This window comes from Sapajus apella, unplaced genomic scaffold, assembly GCF_009761245.1.
Source record: "Sapajus apella isolate SASKATOON/1434 unplaced genomic scaffold, GSC_monkey_1.0 scaffold17, whole genome shotgun sequence".
Lineage (NCBI taxonomy): Eukaryota > Metazoa > Chordata > Mammalia > Primates > Cebidae > Sapajus > Sapajus apella.
In genome coordinates, this window is record NW_022436957.1 from 19,816,211 (window position 1) to 19,839,460 (window position 23,250).

Sequence of the window (23,250 nt, forward strand, 5' to 3'; positions counted from 1 at the left end):
GTGGCTCACACCTCTCAACACTTTGGGAGGCCAGGCCGGGAGGATTACTTTAGGCCATGGGTTTGAGAACAGCCTGGGCAATGTAGTGAGACCCCATTTCTTAAAAAAATTATTTTTAATTACCCAGGCGGGGTTATGCATACCTGCAGTCCTACCTACTCAGGAGACTGACGTGGGAGGATCACTTGAGCCCAGGAGATGGAGGCTGCAGTGAGCCATGATTGTGCCACTGCACTCCAGTCTGGGTGACTGCAACACCCTTTCTCCAAAAAAAAAGAAGCAAACAAAACAAAAACAATAATAATAATTCTCTCTGTGGGTAGGTCCTTACTAAGTTTTCCTAAAAAAAATTAATTCCAGAAGGAAGCCTTAACAACATGTTTATTTTGATTACTTCCAATGTCTGGCCAACGGGTAATAACCACCTCCTATGCCATACATGCCAAAGGAATCCACCAGTAGATACAACTGATGTTTTCTACAGTTTGCAAAATTACCTGATAGTGTATTGTTAATTTCCAGATACTGTCACTTTTGTTTGTCTTGAACTGATCAACGGACTGTAAGAAGGCTCTGCAGCTCAGCGCTTAAAATAACTTACCATGGCCAGGCATAGTAGCTCATGCCTGTAATCCCAGCTACTCGGGAGGCTAAGGCATGAGATTCATTTGAGCCCAGGAGGCGGAGGTTGCAGTAAGCCAAGATCATGCCACTGCACTCCAGCCTGGGTGACAGAGCGAGACTTCATCTCAAAAAACAAAACAAAACAAAAAAAACTTACTGCTATCAATTATCTATCATATTGTCTGACAAGAGGGAAAATCTTATTTTTTATTTCATAGTACCTTCCATCTAGACTGAGGTTGGAGGAATTTTGTTCTAGCAGTGGGAAAGCATTTGCATTTAATGTATAAAGACAAAACAGCGGCGAGGCGCAGTGGCTCACACCTGTAATCCCAGCACTTTGGGAGGCTAAGGCGGGCAGATGACTTTAGATCAGGAGTTCAAGACTAGCCTGGTCAAGATGGTGAAAGTCCGTCTCTACTAAAAACACACAGAAAATATCCAGGCGTGGTGGTGGGTGCCTATAATCCCAGCTACTCAGGAGGCTGAGGCAGGAGAATCACTGAAACCCGGGAGGCGGAGGCTGCAGTGAGCTGAGATCGTGCCATTGCACTCCAGCCTGGGGGACAGTGAGACTCCTTCTCAAAAAACGATTCCCCAGAGAAAGAGAGCAATAAAAACAATAGAAAAAAATCAAAACATCAGAGACAAATGATTTACATAATTGATGTGGGGCTAATTATCACTAAACAAATATAATTAAGAAATATATTCTTCAGTTTCAATTATTTTTGTCATATCAATACATTCTGAGACAAAAAGATAAAAACCCAGAAAACCAAGTTCTCTATTAAAAGTTTAAGTTAGTGACATTTCACAGCACTCTGGAGGAAAAAAAGTATGTCAGGCTGCTGAGTGTTATTCAAAGGCGCAAATGGGTTTATTTTTCAAATGGTGTAAACAACCCTCCTATGCAGATATTATTATTATTATTATTATTTTTTTTTTTTTTGAGACGGAGTTTCGCTCTTGTTACCCAGGCTGGAGTGCAATGGCACAATCTCGGCTCACCGCAACCTCCGCCTCCTCGGTTCAGGCAATTCTCCTGCCTCAGCCTCCCGAGCAGCTGGGACTACAGGCACGCGCCACCATGCCCAGTTAATTTTTTGTAGTTTTAGTAGAGACGGGGTTTCACCATGTTGACCAGGATGGTCTCGATCTCTTGACCTCGTGATCCACCCGCCTCGGCCTCCCAAAGTGCTGGGATTACAGGCGTGAGCCACCGTGCCCGGCCGCTGCAGATATTATATTTTTATAACCAGGTCTAGTAACTAAAGCTGAGGAACTATTTAACACAAAAGGTGATCGACCAAGCTTTCAGTGTGCTTTCTAGAAAAAAAGTGAAGATGCAAGAGGTAAACAGAGCCCCAGAGGTAACCATGTGATTAGAAACCAATTAAGTTTAGCAATTACTAAAACTGCTCTATGAGCTTTGGGCAAGAAAGGATCACAAGTGAGACTCGGATATAAAAATGAAAATGCTAGTGGGTAGCGGTGGCTCATACCTGTAATCCAAGCACTTAGGGAGGCTGAGGTGGGCGGATCGTCCGGAGTTTGAGACCAGCCTGATCAACATGAGAAACCCCATCTCTACTAAAAATACAAAATTAGCCGAGCGTGGTGGCACACGTCTGTAATCCCAGCAACTCGGGAGGCTGAAGCAGAAGACTTGATTGAACCCAGGAGGCGGAGGCTGCGGTGAGCCGAGATCATGCCATGGCACTCCAGCCTGGGCAACAAGAGTGAAACTCCATCTCAAAAATAAATAAATAAATAACAAGAGGCCAGGTGTGGTGGCTCACTCCTGTAATCCCAGCACTTTAGGAGGCCAAGGCAGGCGGATCATGAGGTCAGGAGTTCTAAACCAGCCTGACCAACATGGTGAAACCCCATCTCTACTAAAAATACAAAAATTAGCTGGGCATGGTGGTGCACGCCTGTAATCCCAGCTCGGGAAGCTGAGGGAGGAGAATCGCTTGAACCAGGAGGTGGAGGTTACAATGAGCTGAGATCTTGCCACTGCACTCCAGCCTGGGCAACAGAGGGAGACTCCATCTCAAAAAAAAAAAGAAAAAAGAAAAAAGAAAAGAGAAAAGAAAAGAAAAGAAAATGCTAACATGCAAAAAAAAAAAAAAAAAAAAAAAAAAAAAAAAAAAAAGAGCAAGCAAATAAAAAAGGGCAAGGCTGTTTCAGAGAAAGACTATCTTTAAGAGAATTATTTACATGGTAAAATGTGCCCAGGGATGGTTGATCAATGTAGATATAGGATTTATAGTCTACTTGTTTAGAAATGAAAAAATGATGTTTTTAGACATATAACATGTTTTCATTGTCAAATTTAGTTAGTATTCACAGTAAAATGGGGAAAACCAGAAGGGAAGAGTAGGGAAGAAAATCACCATTAGAGCTTATTGATTTCCAAGAGCTATTTTGTGTGTCCTTACTATATTTTAGAGGAATAGGAAACTCAATGTATATCATACAGAACTCTTCTCAATGCCAATTTCTGCATGTATTACTTGAATTTATTTTTAAAAAGGGAGCTGGCCTGACCCAGTTCAGATTCAATTTGTGAGATGAAAAGCTACAGCAAACATGTAATACTTTGCATCAAACAATTATGCTTCAATTTTAAAAGTACTTTTAAAATAAAACTATTCTACTACCTACCTGGTTTATCTTTCACCCACAAAATGTATTTTACAAAACCTAATGCACAACAAAGCAGGCTTCTTACACATATTCTTATAAGTTATTCATTCTTGGCTCCTAAGTGTGTGAACCTTATCTATAAAGACACACTCTGCCTTAACTAAATGATGAGTACCATCTATTGCTTTCAAACATACTAACCTTCTCAAAAACGCTGGATGGGGTCATCAAGCAAAATCGGATATTCTGAATGATGGTATCAGTGTGTCTCCAGCGTCTTCTATCATGCCGCAGCCAAGACTGCACAGCCTCATACAGCTCTATCTCTGGGAACCTGCTTAGATGATCATTATCCAAATAAGACATGAGCTTCTCAAAACTCAGATAGGACAGAAAGTCAGGCCTAGACATGAGTGGAACAAAGTTGTCTAGTAGAAAAGCGTCCAACTTCTCCCTGACTCCCTCAATGTTTACACCAAAATCATCTAAGAGTCTCATAATTTCTGCACAATTTTCTAGGCAGATCTTTGCTAAGAGAAAAGAGCAGCAGAACTTCACCACTTCTATAAGTTGAACATACATGGCAGCCTGAAGAATCTCATGAACAGTATTCATACTCAGTTCTATAGTTCCGTAGTACATAAATTGCAGGACGTGGCTGAAACCGGTAGCAGTTAGACCTTTCAAATGAATTTTGTCTTGATCTCGTTCCCTCATGTCTGCAGTAAACATAATTCTGAAGTAGTCACTCTGGGTGGCCAAGAGTGCTTTATGGGCCTGGAACTGATGATCTTCAATAACCAGAGTGACATCAAGAAGCAATCCCTCCTCATACAGTGCTCTGAACCCAGCAGAGACACTGGTATCATGGATGGAGGAACAGAATCCTTCCACGTCCCCTGCCATGAATCACCTGGAAAAAAAGTAATCAAAGACAACAATGTTAATCACTTCCATACATTCAGAAGACATTATTAACTTATCGAGTTTTAACAATTTTTATTATTATCTCAATTCCACTGCCTAAGTCCAAATGTACAAGTCCTTTGGGAGAAGACAACCTAAAAGTTTGCAGACTAATGTCTTTGGCTTCCTTACCTAAGAAAAATAATCTATTAAAAATATACCAGCAGTTCATGTCTATAGCTCCAGCACTTTGGGAGGCCGAGGCAGGAGCATCACTTGAGCTTAGGGGTTGGAGACCAGCCTGGACAAGATGGCAAACCCTGTTTCTACAAAATAATTTTTAAAAGTAGCTGGGCATGGTGGCATATTGCCAGTAGCCCCAGCTACTTGGGAGGCTGAAGTGGGAGAATCCCTTGAGCCCACGAGTTTGAGGCTACAGTGAGCTATGATAGCACCACTGCACTCAAGCCTGGGCAACAGAGCAAGACCCTATCTCTCATATATATATGTGTGTGTATATATATATATATGTATGTATATCAGCCAGACGCAGTGGCTCACATCTGTAATCCCAGAACTCTGGGAGGCAGAGGCAGGTGGATCACCTGAGGTCAGGAGTTCAAGACCAGCCTGACCAATATGGTGAAACCCCATCTCTACCAAAAATACAAAAATTAGCCAGTGGTGGTGGCAAGTGCCTGTAGTCCCAGCTACTCAGGAGGCTGAGACAGGAGAATCACTTGAACCAGGGAGGAGAGGTTGCAGTGAGTCGAGATCACTGAATTCAGGCCTGGGAGACAGAGCGAGACTCCATCTCAAAAATATGTGTGTGTGTGTTTGTGTGTGTGTGTGTACACATACATGTGTCAATGGTAAATTGTTATCTTACAAACAATATATGCCTATTCCACTAATTTCATACTGTTCATCAAATATACTTTAAATGTGTTCCAAAATTAGCAACATAAAAAGGATTTCACATTCAAATATTAAATTATGAAAAAAGGGACAAAAATGGAACTAAAAAGTATACTTGAAAACCCCTAAGCCAGGCGCGGTGGCTCAAGCCTGTAATCCCAGCACTTTGGGAGGCTGAGGCAGGTGGATCACGAGGTCAAGAGATCGAGACCATCCTGGTCAACATGGTGAAACCCCATCTCTACTAAAAATACAAAACATTAGCTGGGCATGGTGGCGCGTGCCTGTAATCCCAGCTACTCAGGAGGCTGAGGCAGGAGAATTGCCGGAACCCAGGAGGCGGAGGTTGCAGTGAGCCGAGATCGCGCCATTGCACTCCAGCCTGGGTAACAAGAGCGAAACTCCGTCTCAAAAAAAAAAAAAAACTCCCAGAAATTTACCTATAGGAAATATTAAAATAAATAGCTAAGTCGTACATACAAGGTTTTTCTGTATAGGCTTACTATTATAAAATTAGCAACTACTCAAAAGTCCAATAACAAATTATTAAAACATGGTACAGTTCTACAATAAATTAGTGTAACAATTTAAAACGATGTCAATAGTTTACCTATTCTTACAAAGAATATTTATCAGATATTGCATGAAGAAAAGCAAGTGACTGCAGTATACTGAGTACATCTTCTAAAACTAAATACACATATATTTGTTAGATGAGAAAAAGTCTGGAGAAATATATACCAAAATGATGTCCCTGCCTAGTGGGTTTTCTGGAGACGGTTTTCTTTTGTAATTACCTCATTACCCTTACTTAAAAAAACAATAATGATGTAATGCTTATATATTTAAAAATACAAATGTATAATTTTAAAGGAAATTAAACCACATCTTTCCATTATCAGAGAAATGAAGCTTAAATAGCAGAGAACTATAATTAGATTTCTTAAATACAGCAGAATAAACTAATTCAGTCTAATTTTTGGGAGGGGGGCAGCGGAACGAGTCTCACTCTGTTGTCCAGAGCTGGGACTACTGGTCTCAAACTCCTGACCTCAGGTGAACCTTCTGCCTCAGCCTTCCAAAATACCGGGGTTCCAGGCATGAGCCACTGCACCCGGCCACTAATTCAATCTATTGGACTATTTATGAAGCAAATTAATTTTCTCCTTTTCCCATACCTCCCCGAGGTCATCTATCTTCTTAATTCTCATCCTGCCGGGCGCGGTGGCTCAAGCTTGTAATCCCAGCACTTTGGGAGGCCGAGGCGGGTGGATCACGAGGTCAAGAGATCAAGACCATCCTGGTCAACATGGTGAAACCCCGTCTCTACTAAAAATACAAAAAATTAGCTGGGCATGGTGGCGCGTGCCTGTAGTCCCAGCTACTCAGGAGGCTGAGGCAGGAGAATTGCCTGAACCCAGGAGGCGGAGGTTGCGGTGAGCCGAGATCGGGCCATTGCACTCCAGCCTGGGTAACAAGAGCGAAACTCCGTCTCAGAAAAAAAAAAAAAAAAAAAAAAAAATTCTCATCCTTACATAGCTCCCAGCTTCCTTCCCAATGACCCATCTTCCATCCCTAAATTCCCTCCCTAACTTTTCCACTGTGCCCTGTGGAACCTTACTTCAACGTAAACAAACTCCCCTGCATGCTCAGGTTGGTCACAGAAAGTTCCCTCTTCAACCTGATTTAAATGAGACATAGTTTTCCTAAAAGTCAGAGCTTCCAGGCCTCCTGCCTCCAACCTCTATCCCTATTCCCATGCACCTTGGAGAAAAAAAAAAAAAATACTTTTGGCCAGGCGCAGTGGCTCACGTCTGTAATCCCAGCACTTTGGGAGGCCGAGGTAGGCGGATCACAAGGTCAGGAGTTTAAGACTAGCCTGACCAATATGGTGAAACCCCATCTCTACTAAAAATACAAAAAAAAAAAAAAAAAAAAAAAAAAATAGCAGGAAGTGGTGGCACACGTCTGTAGTCCCAGCTACTTGGAAGGCTAAGGCAGGAGAATTGAGTGAACAACCACCTGGGAGGCGCAGAGGTTGCAGTGAGCCAAAATCGCTCCACTGCAGCCTGGGTGACAGAGCGAGACTCCATCTCAAAAACACACTTTTAGAGCTTACAGACCTACTTTCCAAGCTTTCTTTCTCTTAGCTTTCTATTGTTCTTTTTCTAAAACCTGGCCTTTTGCTCGATAAAAATCCATTTTCTGTCATCCCTTGTCACTTCCATACACATCTTCTGATCAATCACTCTCCCACATTTAATGAAGACTTCAACACTGGGGCCTGGGGCCAGGTGCAGTGGCTCACACCTGTAATCCCAGCACTTTGCGAAGCTGAGGTGGACCACTTGAGGTCAAGAGACCGAGACCAGCCTAGGTAACATGGTATAAAACCCTGTCTCTACTAAAAATATAAAAATTAAAGGCTGGGTGTGGTGGCACATGCCTATAATCCCAGCACTTTGGGAGGCCAAGGAGGGTGGATCATTTGAGGTCAGTAGTTCGAGACTAGCCTGGCCAACATGGTGAAATCCCATCTCTACTAAAAATATAAAAATTAGCTGGGTATGGTGGCATGCACCTGTAGTCCCGGCTTCTCAGGAGGCTGAGGCAGGAGAATTGCCTGAACCCGGGAGGGGGAGGTTGCTTGAACCTGGGAGGTGGAGCTCTAATTGGTCCAATTCAGAGCTTACATCCTAGTCCCTATTTCCCTGGATCCTTCTGTAGTGTAACTCATGCTCAGCTCATCACACTCTCAGCTCCTTGACACTGTGCTCCTGATTCTCTTCCTGGTCTTGGGCTGCTCATTTCTCAATCTCCTTCATGGGCTCATTTTTCTGAGCTACGCTTTAAACATTGGTATTCCCTAGGATTCTGTTTTTGCCTCTTTTCTCATCTAAACACTATGTCTCCCTAAATGATCTCACCTAAATCCACGATTTCTACTTAATTTCATCAATATCTGGATAATCTCTGTCCAGATCTCTAGCCTTACTCCAGTCCATATATATGTTGAATCAAATCCCTGGTAGACACTTCTAGGTGCTCTATTTTGGGATGATCCCATTCTGACATCTCAAAATCAACAAGTCTAAACAATCATTAATTCTATTCTACCCGGACATCAGATTTTTCAGTACTCCCCATCTTTTCAAGAGAGATTTGAGGTGCCTCTTTGTTCCCATCTGTCCCCTAACCTATCTTTAAGCCCTATTGATTCGACCACATTAAATGTTCACTTATCTAAGACAGCAAAGTATGTAAAAGATGAAATTAATAACAAATTTTTATTAGTACTCCATTAATTGAAAGCTGTATCATTCATTTGGGAAGGTAGAACACAAGAGGGCTGTCTATAATTTGGAAAAAAATATATTCTGGACACTGTAATCAATGCTTACATCTGGTCCCATCTCTAACAAAATTAAAAAACAAAAATTGGGCTGGGCTTAGTGGCTCACACATGTAATCCCAGCACTTTGGGAGACCGAGGCAGGCGAATCACAAGGTCAGGAGTTCAAGACCAACCTGGCCAGTATGGTGAAACTCCGTCTCTACAAAAAGTACAAAAATTAGCTGGGCGTGATTGCAGGCACCTGTAGTCCCAGGAGGCTGAGGCAGGAGAATCACTTGAACCCGGGAAGCAGAGGTTACAGTGAGCCAAGATGGCACCACTATACTCCAGCCTGGGCAACAGTGCGAGACTCCACCTTAAAAAATAAAATAAAAAAAAGATTTATTGGTCACATTTAATGAAGATTTAATAATAGAAGGCTGGACATTACTGTACATATACTTGAGAGTAAACTGCTTTGTGTTTCACTAATCGGTTGTTTTGACAATGCCTAAAATACCACATTTCACTTCATGTCAAAGTTACCCTCTCTGTTCAACAGTTAATCACTACCTGAAAAGGTCTAAAACAGCTAATACTCAGCTTTCTGAAAAATATTCCATCTAAAGGAAATTTATAAAAGAAGAAACTATGCTTTCTCAAAAGAAAAAAAAAAAAAAACAACAAACAAGGTTCCAGATACTTACTATGGTAGAAATATTATAAGGCAGAGAAGTAGAGGGGGGGAAAAAAAACAGCAGGAGGAGGATTGCCAAATTGTGAATCAGAAGACCCCAAGATGTATGTAAAGACAGCTCCTGCCTGAGTACACAGCACTCTCCTCTGGGCACCCAGCCTACCGAGAGGGATTCCTAGCAGGCAGCCTCCCACTCTTTGATCCCAGCCACGGTCACACATGGTCATACAGGAGTGGGAAATATGAATCAAGATGAACAGAAACTTAGCAAAGGCAAGGGGAGAGAGGAGAGAAACAAAGAGAAAAAGAGAGAGAGACGTGTACTGACTGTTTATGACTGGAACTGGAACATGTCAAAGAGCAGCTGTGGGGGCACCCACTTCTGTCTGCCATGTGGGCTGAAGATCAGAGAAAGGCAGTCAACTGAGAAAGAATAGAGCCAAAAGGAGAGGACAGGGAGGGCTCCTTAACGCCTCACTTTCCCAGTTGCTAGGACCAGTTCTATGCCTGCCCTTGGGTTCTGAGAGAGCCTTACATTCTTAGAATAAATTCTTCCTCTTTACTACCTTACGTTGATTTTTCCTACTTATAACCAAGAGTCCTAACTATAGTTTTAGAACAGAAGTATCTGTAAGCTACTCAAACTTTCTTGGCCTTCTCTCTGCATCTGTAAAAATAAGAGGACTAGACATGACCTCTAAAATATTTTTAGTCCTAAAATTCTCATTCTTTTTATATGATTTTGTAAATATGCAACACACTTATATACACATGCAATTAAATAAACTATAGCTACTTTTAAACTCTCAGCAATGCATTTGTGAAGTTTACCTGATCTAAACAAGCTTCTAAAACTAATCTGTGATAGCCGAGACATATGCAGTAACTTATTTTCTATCTAAAAAGCTTAGTGCATTTATCAATAAGACTAATAGCTTTAGAGCAGCAGGAGTATTTTACACTTTTATGGTAAACTCATATTAAGTAGAAAACACTGAAATACTCAGTGATTATGTGACCAACATGATATAGACTCTAGATGAAAGTAGTAAGAAGTGTGGTTCTACCTCTTTTTAGTTCTGTGACATTGGGACAAGCTACTCAGCGTCTCTGTGCTCTAAAACGTCACATCTGGGCCAGGCACAATGGCTCACACCTGTAATTCCAGCACTCTGGGAGGCCAAGGTGGGCAGATCACCTGAGGTCAGGAGTTTGAGACGAGCCTGCCCGACGTGGTGAAATCCCATCTCTACTACAAATAGAAAAATTAGCTGGGTGTGGTGGCTGGCACCTGTAATCCCAGCTACTTGGGGAGGCTGAGGCAGGAGAATCGCTTGAACCCAGGAGGCGGAGGTTGCAGTGAGCCGAGATTACACCTTTGCACTCCAGCCTGGGCAACAGGAGTGAAACTCTATCTCAAATAAATAAATAAATTGCAGTGGCTCACACCCATAATCCCAGCACTTTGGGAGGCCAAGGCAGGCAGATCACTTGAGTTCAAGAGTTCAAGACCAGCTGGCCAACATGGCGAAACCCCGTCTCTACTGAAAATACAAAAAAAAAAAAAAAAAATTAGCTGGGCATTGTGGCTCACACCTGTAATCCCAGCTACTCAGGAGGTTGAGGAGGGAAAATCACTTGAACCCCAGGAGGTGGAGGTTGCAGTGAGCCGAGATCGCACCACTGCACTCCAGCCTGGGCAACAGAGTGAGACTCTGTCTAAAAAAAAAAATGGAGTACTAATACTAATATAACCCACCTTACAGAATGCTGAGAGGATTAAATGAGTTCATGCATGTAAAGCACTTAGAATGGTGCATGGACCTTAAGTACACCATAACATCAAGGTTTATTATCATGTCCCTTCATGTGGTACTACTGCAGCCAAAATAGTAAGCCTGATCTAGTTAACTTTGAAGAAACCCCCCCAGAGCCCACCTTCTCAGTACAGTTTCTCAGGACTCAGGACCCATGTCAACTCTAACTCCATAGATGCAGACAATAATTTCCATGAGTGAACTGGTATTTTTTAATTCAAGGTCATACAACTAGTAGTTAGAAATAAAGTTAAGACTAGATTCTAGCCTGGGCAACATATCAAAACCCTACCTCTACAAAAATTAGCTGGGTGTGGTAGTGTGTGCCTGTTGTCTCAGCTACTTAGGAGGCTGAGGCAGGAGGATTGCTTGAGCCCAGGAGGCAGAGGTTGCAGTAAGCCAAGACGGCATCACTGCACTCCAGCCTGGTCAAGAGTAAGGGCCTATCTCCAAAAAAAAAAAAAAAAAAAAAAAAAATGATTAGATTCTACTCGCAAAAAATACAAAATATGCCGGGCTCGGTGGCTCAATCCTGTAATCCCAGCACTTTGGGAGGCCAAGACGGGGTCACCTGAGGTCAGGAGTTGGGAGACCAGTCTGACCAACACGGAGAAACCCCATCTCTACTAAAAATACAAAAATTAGTCGGATGTGGTGGTGTACGACTATAGTCCCAGGTACTCAGGAGGCTGAGGTCAGAGGATAAATTGAGCCTGGGAGGCTGAGGTTGCACTGAGCCATAATCCACCACTGAACTCCAGCCTGGGCAACAGAGTGAGACTGCGTCAAAAAAAAAAAAAAAGAAAGGAAGAAAGGTAGAAAGAAAAAAGAAAAGAAAAATGTACAAAATTGTGTACATAATTCTTTAACCGGGTGCAATGATTTGAGAGGCAAGGCATGAGAGTTCCTTGATCCTGTAATTCAAGACCAGTATAGGCAATGTGGCCAGATCTCTTCTCTACAAAAAAAAAAATTTTTTGAGACAGAGTCTTGCTCTGTCAGCCAGACTGGAGTGCAGTGGCGCAATCTTGGCTCACTACAGCCTCTGCCTCCCAGGTTCAAGCAATTCTCCTGTGTCAGCCTCCCAAGTAACTGGGACCTGTGAGCCACCACACCCAGCTAATTTTTGCATTTTCAGTAGAGATGGGGTTTCATCATATTGGCCAGGCTGGTCTCGAACTCCTGACCTTGTGATCTGCATGCCTCAGCCTCCCAAAGTGTTGGGATTACTGGTGTGAGCCACTGTGCCTGGCCTAAAAAAAATTTTTTTTTTTTTTTGGAGACAGAGTCTCACTCTGTCACCCAGGCTGGAGTGCAATGGCTCAATTTCAGCTCAGTACAACCTCCACCTCCTGGGTTCAAGCAATTCTCTGCCTCAGCCCCCCCGAGTAGCTGGGACTACAGGCACCCACCACCATGCCCAGCTAATTTTTGTATTTTTGGTAGAGACCGGGTTTCACCATCTTGGCCAGGCTGCTCTAGAACTCCTGACCTCGTGATCCACCCGCCTCAGCCTCCCATAGTGCCAGGATTACAGGCATGAGCCACCATGTCCAGCCTCTGAACAATTTTTTAAAATAGCAGAGCATGGTAGCATACTCCTGTAGCCACAGCTACTTGGGAGGCTGAGGCAGGAAAATCACTTGAGCTAAGGACATCAAGGCTGCAGTGAACCATGATGCAGCCACTGTACTCCAGCCTGGGCAAGAGAACAAGTCCCTGTCTCTGAAAAATATCTAAGTATGGAATTATATCAACTTAAGGAAGAAAACTATCATAAGAACTATTTTGCAATGACAGAGGCAATGGCGGCAGCAGTGTACTCAGCAAGAATTGCCTGACCCCACTCCCCCAAAAGAAAAAACTAGTCACTGTAAAACTAACAAAAACTTTAAGAACTCTTTCAATCAATGAGTGCTGGAGAAAAAATTTAAGAGGCTTTGAGAAAAGATATTTACCAAAATGTTCAATGTACAAAAATTCTGTATATTCACTTTTCATATATAGGTTTATCAACACTTTACACTTGGCCTTCAGAATTTCAAATGGTATTTTTTTTTTCAAGAGGGGAACCAACCTAAATTAGACCAAATGACAATGCATACTTATACTACCAGGAAAGAAATACTGAAAAGTGGGTCTTGTTTCATAACCTTTGTACTGACTATATATATATATATATATATTTTTTTTTTTTTTAAAAACCTCATGTTTTTGTGCAGAAGAATGATTAGTACAGGAATTCTCAAAGCATGATCTGGGTATAGGGCCATAGGGGCCCCACAGGGTCGTGGGGTGTCCCTTACGCTGTGTTGAGGTGCAGGATCCGACAAGTAAAGAGACAGGACACTGAAGAACTAGTGAAGAGCTCATCTGGACTCGGCGGGCCACGCCACCCATGAGCGGAGATCAGCAACGGTCCCGAAATGCCCAAGGGCATCTGTATTTATTAGGTACAAGAGGGGGCAGGGTTGTGACTGAGGTCATCATCTACAGGCTTAGTAATAGGGCATATATAATCACATGAGTCACAAGCGAGGGGGCCACCCCATTATGTCACCTGGGCAGAGAGGTGGGCCATGTGCAGCAGGGGGCCGTGCCATGCACAGTAGTAGAGCGTAGTGTGCAGAAAAGGGGTCCATTCCCATTAGGTCACCGAGGCAAGGAGGTGGGCTGTGTGCAACAGGTGTCGTGCGCAACACTTCTTATCTGGGGGCTGGAGACTTCAAAGGATTTCTAACAGAAGGATACTGTAAGCTTAATGCAGTGGGAGCTGACAGACCTGTGCTCTTCTCTTAAGATATTTACGGGAGGATGATTTGCGCTAGCACAGAAGCGAGAAAAGACTGACAGACAGGGTGTACAGCCGCCTTGACTGGTCACACAAGAGGGGTTCTTATTCCTCGGTTACTTCCAGGATCTCAGGCCTGAGGCCTACTTTCCACAGGAACTGGATGCAAGATACTACAACTCCTTTATTAGGAGGAGAGGCACTTGCTCCAAGCCTGCCTTACAGCATATGCCCTTTCAGGCAGGGACGCCACTGCCTGGATCTTTGGTTCTTGTTCTGGTCTGGCTGTTTTCCCATGGACTCCTTCTGTTCTGTGACTGCTCTAGGCATTCCTCCTACTACAAACTACTATATGGTTTTATAGAAGCATTACATAAATCAGCACTAAATGTGTCAGTACAGCTCCAACTACAATACCTTTATGATTAGAAAGATTATATAGAACTAAGTATGCTAGATGTAAGTATTAAGTATGATTGTATAAACTAGATATATGTAAGCATAAGTTACACTTCAAGCACTAATTCTATAAACTAATGTATTATATATGAAGGATTATATAAAGGAAACAGCCGAGCAGTAACACTATGAACTAAGATATTCTTCAGGCACTAGTTGTGCCTGGGGTCTGGACAGTTCTCCTTCCTCGGTGCTCATGAGGGGTGTTACCCACACTGGGGACAAGTGGATCCAGTAGTCCTAAAAGATCCCAGACCCCACTAAAGGGGTTTCCCAATGTCAAAATTATTATCAAAATAATTTTTTTAAAAGTTATCAGTCAGCTGGGCCCAGTGGCTCACATTTGTGATCCTAGAACCTTGGAAGGTAGAGGTGGGCCAATCACTTGAGCTCAGGAGCTCGAAACCAGCCTGGCCAATATGGTGAAACCCCATCTCTACTAAAAAATACAAAAATTAGCCAGGGGTGGTGGTATGTGCCTCTAATCCCAGTTACTCCAGAATGGCACAATTATTGCTTGAACCTGGGAGGCAGAGGTTTCAGTGAGCCAGGACTGCACCACCGCACACCAGTTTGGGCAACAGAGTAAGACTCTATCTCTAAATAAATAAATAAATAGACAGACAGACAGACAGACAGATAGATAGATATACAGACAGACAGACAGACAGACAGAGACAGACAGACAGATAGATAGATAGATAGATAGATAGTTATTTGTCTTTTTCTCTTCAATTCTGTTTTCCAGAGGTTTTTGCATGATATGTGATATTGCAACAGATTCAATGCAGAAGCTGATGAGAAGCCCATTGGCTTTTATTAAGCCAGACATTTAAAGAGGTTTGCAAAAATTTAAAACAATGCTATTCTTTTCACCAAGTTCTTAAGTGTTTTAGAAAAGTTCTTTTTCATATAAAAGTTATTTCTGGGCCCGGGCACAGTGGCTCATGCCTGTAATCCCAGCACTTTGGGAGGCCGAGGCGGGTGGATCACGAGGTCAAGAGATCGAGACCATCCTGGTCAACATGGTAAAACCCCGTCTCTACTAAAAATACAAAAAATCAGCTGGGCATGGTGGCACGTGCCTGTAATCCCAGCTACTCAGGAGGCAGAGGCAGGAGAATTGCCTGAACCCAGGAGGCGGAGGTTGCAGTGAGCCGAGATTGCGCCATTGCACTCCAGCCTGGGTAACAAGAGCGAAACTCTGTCTCAAAAAAAAAAAAGTTATTTCTGTTGCCATACAATAGACTTTTTAATTTTTATCTATTTATTTATTTTTTGAGACAGTCTTGTTCTGTCACCCAGGCTGGAGTTCAGCGGCGAGATCTCGGTTCACTGTAACCTCTGGTCTGGGGTTCAAGTGATTCTCCTGCCTCAGCCTCCTCAGTAGCTGGGATTACAGGTGCCCACCACCACACCTGCCCAATTTTTGTATTCTTAGTAGAGATGGGGTTTTGCCATGTTGCCCAGTGTGGTCTCGAACTCCTGGCCTTAAGTGATCCACCTACCCTGGCCTCTCAAAGTGCTGGGATTACAGGTATGAGCTACCAAGCCCAGCCCTCCTAATTTTTAATAATACAAACAAGTCCTGAGACTACATGCTTAAGAAGAACTGAAAGAATGACAAGAGATAAGTGACAACACATACACACACAAACACATGTGCGCACGCAAACCTCAACCTCTTCCTACCTCTGCCCTGGAAGACTATTACTGCTATTTATATCACAGAATTTTCGAACAGTTCAAACTCTCTAGTGACTAGTAAAGAAAGAAGTCTGGTGGGGTAAAACTGGACAGGAAATTAAAGGCAAAGTAATTAAATGCTTCCTTTTCAGGTATAAGGCTGCCATTCTGATGTGAAGGCAAAATTCTAGGCAATTAATTAAAAGACATTTCAAAATTAACCTCCATGTTTATGCCATAAGCAAGAATGTATTACTTTCACATTCCTTCCACAGCTGCTTGAAAATTCATACAAAAGCTTAAGGCATTCAATGCAAAAGCTAGATTCTCAGAGGTTGATATAATACACTTATCCTCAATGAAAAATTTAAATGATTTCATACTATCTTCATCCCCAACCTGTTCTCCTACCAAAATTGACGCCTATGCAGAAAATGCCACACTTACACATTGAAAAGGGAATGGAAAGACTTACTACAGATAAAAACAGAATTAATTTCTGAGTCATAACATTTTTCACTTCGGTAACCTATAAAATAAAAAATGTAAATCCGACAATCTCAAAGCACCCAACTTCTCAACATACCAATCTAAAAGAAAAGACAAATTTAAAGACAGACTTTTTAGCTCTATCAGCAGTCACTTTACTCTCAATACACTATTCAAATTGAGAACTCACTTTAATATGGGAGGAGTGGTTGTATAAGTTTAATTTAATACTGAAAATTCTTTCTTGTGATCAAAATACTTTTATAACTCAGTACCAAATTGCAAATGACCATTTAACTAAGCTATTAGGAAGGCCCTGGGTTCTCCAGCCTCCAGACTGGCACCTATTATCCAAATTACTTCACTTTTCAGGTATGTTTAGCATTTAGTCACCCGATAATACAAGATGCCTTATAAGAAAAAAAAATACCCCTGTTTGAATGCTATTTTTCATCAAAGGACTTTAATGCTTCTCTGCTTATTCCACACTATGACTAGAGGTAGTCCAAGAGTGATGTCATGGAAAACAGCTTCCCTAGCCTTTAGAGATTGGATCCAGTGAGAATTCTAGGAAAAGCCTCTACTGGGGAATAAAACCCCAAATCTTCCAAGTTCTAGTCTAATATGAAATCACAAATACTGTAACATTAGCCTTTTAGTTCCTCATAAGAATTAAACAACCAAACTAAATATCTGGAAGGTCTTGCTGTTAGGACACAGATTTCCTGGAAATCATTAAAGTCTATGATATATACTATGATATATATCATTAACTAAATTTGAAGATCTTATCAGAGACAAAGGATAACTTTTCTATCCATTCTTATATGTTTCAGCAATTCAGCCCGATGAGCTTTAAGGATCTCACATTAAAAACAGAAAACCTGACAACATATTTTGCCTTTCCTAATTCCTTGCTTCCAAAGTTAAAATTTCCAATTCTGAAAAGGCCTTCTACTTTTGGACCAGCAGCAATACAACATATACCCTTGGCAGAGATGAACTATGAGAGCCTTTCCAATGATTCTTAAAATGACAATAATCTTATATTACTCTCTCCCTTGGTCCTGCTGTTCCTTGAAAACCAGCTATACTCCCAGCATAAGGCCTCTCTACATCCTTTTGCCTCTGCCAGGATCAGATTATCCCCATATATATATGGTTCCCTTAGGGCCTTTGGTGTCATTTCAGTGAGCCTTCCTCAAACACTCTCTTTTAAAGTTGCAAAACCCCATATGCCCCATCAACCAGATAACCCCCGTGCACCTCTGGTTTATTTTTCTCTGCTGTCTATTAAACAGCAATACAGGCTATCCATTTTACTTAATTTCCTTTCTACTTCAATTTTTTTTATCAGTTTTGCTTCACTGACTGTTGCTATCTCTAGCACCTAAAACAGTGTTTGGCACATAGTAAGTGCTTAATTAAATTTGTTGGAGGAACAGATCAATTTAATCCTCAGAACGTTCCATGTTGTGTATCCACCCCTGACTTAAAGATAAGAACATCAAGCTCACAGAGATTACGTAACTGGCCCAAGGATATAATGATTAGCAAATGAAGTTGGGTTCCACCTGACTTCAGAGCCCGGCTGATTAACCACTGTTCTACAATGCCTCAGCCACAGATCCATCTTTCATCTCTCTTCAATTATTTTAAAAAAAAAAAAGGCCACATGCTATGGCACTCCAGTTCAGAGAAAATAGATGCTAATACGGTAGTCCACCTTCTTGAAACTAAAGATTCATTCCCTAGCCTTTAGAGACTGGATCCAGTGACCCCAACCAAGGTGACTCACGACTATAATCCCAGCACTTCGGAGGTCAAGGCTGGTGGATCATCTGAGGTCAGGAGTTCCAGACAAGCCTGGTAAACATGGTGAAATCCTGTCTCTACTAAAAATATGAAACTTAGCCAGGCATACTGGCAGGCGCCTGTAATCCCAGCTACTCGGGAGGTTGAGGCAGGAGAATCCCTTAAGCCGGGAGGCGGAGATCGCAGTGAGCCGAGATCAGGCCCCTGCACCACAGCCTGGGTGACAGAGACACTGTCTTAAACAAAATAAAACAAAACAAAAACAGAGAGACTGGACCCAGTAAGAATTCTAAGAAAAGCCTCTACTGGGGAATAAAACCCCAAATCTTCTAAGTCGTACTCTAACATGAAATTCAGAAATTCTAGTCTAGTACTCCAATTCAGAGAAAATAGATGCTAATGAAGAAGTCCACCACCTCGAAGCTAAAGATTCATTCCCTAGCCATTACAGACTAGATCGAGTGAGAATTCTAGAAAGAGCCTCCACTGGGGCATAAAACCCCAAATCTTCCAAGTCCTAGTCTAACATGAAATTCAGAAATTATAATCTAGCACTCCAATTCAGAGAAGACAGATGGTAATCAAGTAGTTCACCACCTCTAACCTAAAGATTCATTCCCTAGCCTTTAGAGACTGCATCCAGTGAGAATTCAAAAAAAAAAAAAAAAAAAAAAAAAACGCCTCTACTGCGGAAGGGGAAACCCCAAATCTTCTAAGTTCTGGTCTAACAAGAAATTCAGAAATTCTAGTCTAGAACTCCAATTCAGAGAAAATAGATGCTAATAAAGTAGTCTACCACCTCTAAGCTAAAGAGACTGAAACCAGTGAGAATTTTAAGAAAAGCCTTTACTGGAGAATAAAACCCCAAAACTTCTAAGTCCAACTCTAACATGGAATTTGGAAATTCTAATCTAGCACTCCAATTAAGAGAAAATAGAAGTTAATAAAGTAATCTACCACCTCTAAGCTAAAGAGTCATTCCCTAGACTTTAGAGACTGGATCCAGTGAGAATTCCAGGAAAAGCCTCTATTGGGGAATAAAACCCCAAATCTTCTAAGTTCTGGTCTAACATGAAATTCAGAAATTCTAATCTAGCACTCCAATTAAGAGAAAATAGATGTTAATAAAGTAGTCCACCACCTCTAAGCTAAAGAGTCATTCCCTAGACTTTATTTAGAGACTGGATCCAGTGAGAATTCTAGGAAAAATCTCTATTGGGGAATAAAACCCCAAATCTTCTAAGTTCTGGTCTAACATGAAATTCAGAAATTCTAATCTAGCACTCCAATTCAGAGAACACAGAGACTAATAAAGTAGTTCACCACATCTAACCTAAAGATTCATTCCCGAGCATTTGGAGACTGGATCCAATGAAAATTCTAAAAAAAAACCCCTCTATTGGAGAAGGGGGAAAAACCCAAATCTTCTAAGTCCTAGTCTAACATGAAACTCAAAAATTCTAGTCTAGCACTCCAATTCAGAGAAAACAGATGTTAATAAAGTAGTTCACCACCTTTAAGCTAAAGATTCATTCCCTAGCCTTTAGAGACTGGATCCAGTGAGAATTCTAAAAAAAAAAAAAAAAAAAAAAACCTGTACTTGGGGGGAGGGGGGAATCCAAATCTTCTAAGTCCTAGTCTAACCTGATATTTAGAAATTGTAATCTGGCAGTATAAATTGGAGAAAATATGTTAATAAAGTAGTCCACCACCTCTAACCTAAATATTAATTCCCTAGCCTTTAGAGACTCAGTCCAGTGAGAATTCTAGAAAAAGCCTCTATTGGGGAATAAAATCCAAAATCTTCTAAGTCCTAGTCTAACATGAAATTCAGAAATTCTAATCTAGCACTCCAATTCAGAGAACACAGATGCTAATAAAGTAGTTCACCACCTCTAAGCTAAAGATTCATTCCCTACCCTTTAGAAAGTGGACCCAGTGAGAATTCTAGAAAAAGCCTCTACTGGGGAATAAAATCGTCTAAGTCCAAGTCTAACATGACATTCAGAAATTCTAATCTAGCACTCCAATTCAAAGAACACAGATGCTAATAAAGTAGTTCACCACCTCTAAGCTAAAAATTCATTCCCTAGCCTTTAGAGACTGGAAACAGTGAGAATTCTAGAAAAAAGCCTCTACTGGAGGAAAAAGACCCTAAATGTTCAAACCCAAATGTTCTAAGTTCTGGTCTAACATGAAATTCAGAAATTCTAATCTAGCACTCCAATTCGGAGAACACAGGTGCTAATAAAGTAGTTCACCACCTGTAAGCTAAAGAGTCATTCCCTAGCCTTTAGAGACTAGATCCAGTGAGAATTCTAAAAAAAAAAAAAAAAAAGCCTCTATTGTGGGGGGAAAAAACCCAAATCTTCTAAGTCTCAGTCTAATCTGAAATTTAGAAATTCTAATCTAGCAGTATAATTCAGAGAAAACAGATGCTAATAAAGTAGTCCACCACTTGTAAGCTAAATATTCATTCCCTACCCTTTAGAGACTGGATCCAGTGAGAATTGTAGAACAAGCCTCTACTGGGGAATAAAACCCCAAATCTTCTAAGTCCTAGTCTAAAATGAAATTCAGAAATTCTAGTCTAGCACTCCAATTCAGAGAAAATAGATGCTAATAAAGTAGTTCACCACCTCTAAGCTAAAGATTCCTTCCCTAGCCTTCAGAGAGTGAAAACAATGAGAATTCTAGAAAAAGCCTCTATGGTGGGGGGTGGGGGTGGGGGTGGCGGTAAAAACCCCTAATGCTCAAACCCAAACTTCTAAGTTCTGGTCTAACATGAAATTCAGAAATTCCAATCTAGCACTCCAATACAGAGAACACAGATGCTAATAAAGTAGTCCACCTCTAAGCTAAAGAGTCATTCCCTAGCCTTTACAGACTGGATCCAGTGAGAATTCTAAAAACAAAAGCCTGTATTGGGGAGGGTGGAAAAAACCCAAATGCAATTCAGAAATTCTAACGTGGCACTCCAATTCAGAGAAAACAGACGTTAACAAAGTAGTTCACCACCTCTAAGCTAAAGATTCATTCTCTAGCCTATAGAGACTGGAAAGTGAGAATTCCAGAAAAAGCCTCTACTGGGGGATAAAAACCCCAAATATTCTAAGTCCTAGTCCAACCTAAAATTCAGACATTCTAATCTAGCACTATAATTCGAAGAACACAGGTGCTAATAAAGTAGTCCACCACCTCTAAGCTAAATATTCATTCCCTAGCCTTTAGAGACTGGATCCAGTGAGAATTCTAGAAAAAGCCTCTATTGGGGGAGAAAAAAACCCAAATCTTTAAGTCCTAGTTTAACATGAAATTCAGAAATTGTAATCTAGCAGTATAAATCAGAAAAAACATGCTAATAAAGTAGTTCACCACCTCTAAGCTAAAGATTCCTTCCCTAGCCTTTAGAGACTGGAAACAGTGAGAATTCTAGAAAAAGCCTCTATTGGGGGGGTACAAACCCCAAATGTTCAAACCCAAACTTCTAACTTCTGCTCTAACATGAAATTCTAATCTAGCACTCCGATTCAGAGAACACAGATGCTAATAAAGTAGTCCACCACCTCTAAGCTAAACATTCATTCCCTGGCCTTTAGAGACTGGATCCAGTGAGAATTCTAGAAAAAGCCTCGATTGGGGGTGGGAGGGGAACCCAAATCTTCAAACTCAAATCCTCTAAGTTCTGGTCTAACATGAAATTCAGAAATTCTAGTCTAGGACTCCAAGTCAGAGAAAATGGATGCTAGTAAAGTAGTCCCCCTCCTCTAAGCTAAAGATTCATTCTCTTCAGTTAGCGTTATTCTCTCTCAGAACATTTGCCCTGGGAAAGGCCAGGCTTGACAACAGGGCACCTACAGCATTTGCGGGGACTGCTGTTCAAAATCAGGGGAAAATGTCGTTAAAGGCTGGGCGATGGCCAGGTGCGGTTGCTCCCGCCTGTAATCCCAGAACTTTGGAAAGCAGAGGCTGTTGGAACACTTGATGTCAGGAGTTCCGAGACCAGCCTGGCTAACACAGTGAAACCCTGTTTCTACTAAAAATACAAAAATTAGTCAGACACGGTGACGCGCACCTGCAGTCCCAGCTACTTGGGAGGCTGAGGCAGGAGAATCGCTTGAACCCGAGAGGCGGAGGCTGCATTGCGCCAACATCGCGCCATTGCACTGAAATCCCGCCATTGCACTCCAGCCTCGACGACAGAGCGAGACTTTGTCTAAAAAGAAACAGGCTGGGTGCGGCAGCTTCCGCCCATAATTCCAGCACTTTGGGGGTCCGAGACGGGAGGATCACTTGAGTCCAGGAGTTTGAGACCAACCTGGCCAACACGGCGAAACCCCGTCTCTACTAAAAATACAAAAATTAGCCAAGCGTGGTGGCGCACACCTGTAGTCCCAGCTACTCGGAAGGCTGAGGCAGGAGAATCGCTTGAACCCAGGAGGCGGAGGTTTCAGTGCACGGAGATCACGCCATTGCACTCCAGCCTGGGCGACAGAGCCAGACTCCGTCTCAAAAAAGGAAAAAAAAAAGTTATTATAGGTGTTAAAATATAAAGCTTCTTCCTTTCTTCTGTATCTCTCGCCTGTTTCACAGTATCTTTTAAATTTGATGTCTGATGTCGTTCGGAGTAAAGGAAAATTAAAAATTTAAATTAGCATGAATTTTACCATTCACCCTGATACCGTACAATCCCAGTTTTACATGCAGACTATTAAGCCAAGTGTGGGGCCCTTCTGAACATCCAAGAAGCCAAGCCTGCCCTGATCAAGGTTGGGTTTCCGAGATTACCCAACTCAAGGTAGAGGAAGGTCAAATCTTGAAATTCCCAATAAAGCAATGATTTGTCAGAATTTTATCTTCAAGATAAGTGAAAAATCCAATCTATAAAAGCAGCCACTTTGAAGTAGGCTCTTCTTTTTACTATGTTAATCCTACCCATCTTCTATTATTCTGCCTATTTACAAGACAGAAAAGTATATTCTGAAAGACAACTGGTATTGGACTAGAGGGTTATCCATTTCAATAAAACATCTCTACTCAAAACCACTTGTTAGCTAAAAAT

The 23,250-nt window shown here is 41.7% G+C and overlaps 1 protein-coding gene across 1 annotated transcript in view; it reads right to left on the minus strand.

Annotated features, from left to right (window-relative positions):
- Window positions 1–23,250, minus strand: part of KLHL15 (kelch like family member 15) — a 49,739-nt gene that overhangs the window by 24,311 nt on the left and 2,178 nt on the right. The window contains exon 3 of the mRNA XM_032286134.1: window positions 3,478–4,189. Coding sequence (XP_032142025.1) covers window positions 3,478–4,182 — 705 coding nt within the window. The 5' untranslated portion in view covers window positions 4,183–4,189. The remainder of the gene's footprint in view (window positions 1–3,477; window positions 4,190–23,250) is intronic.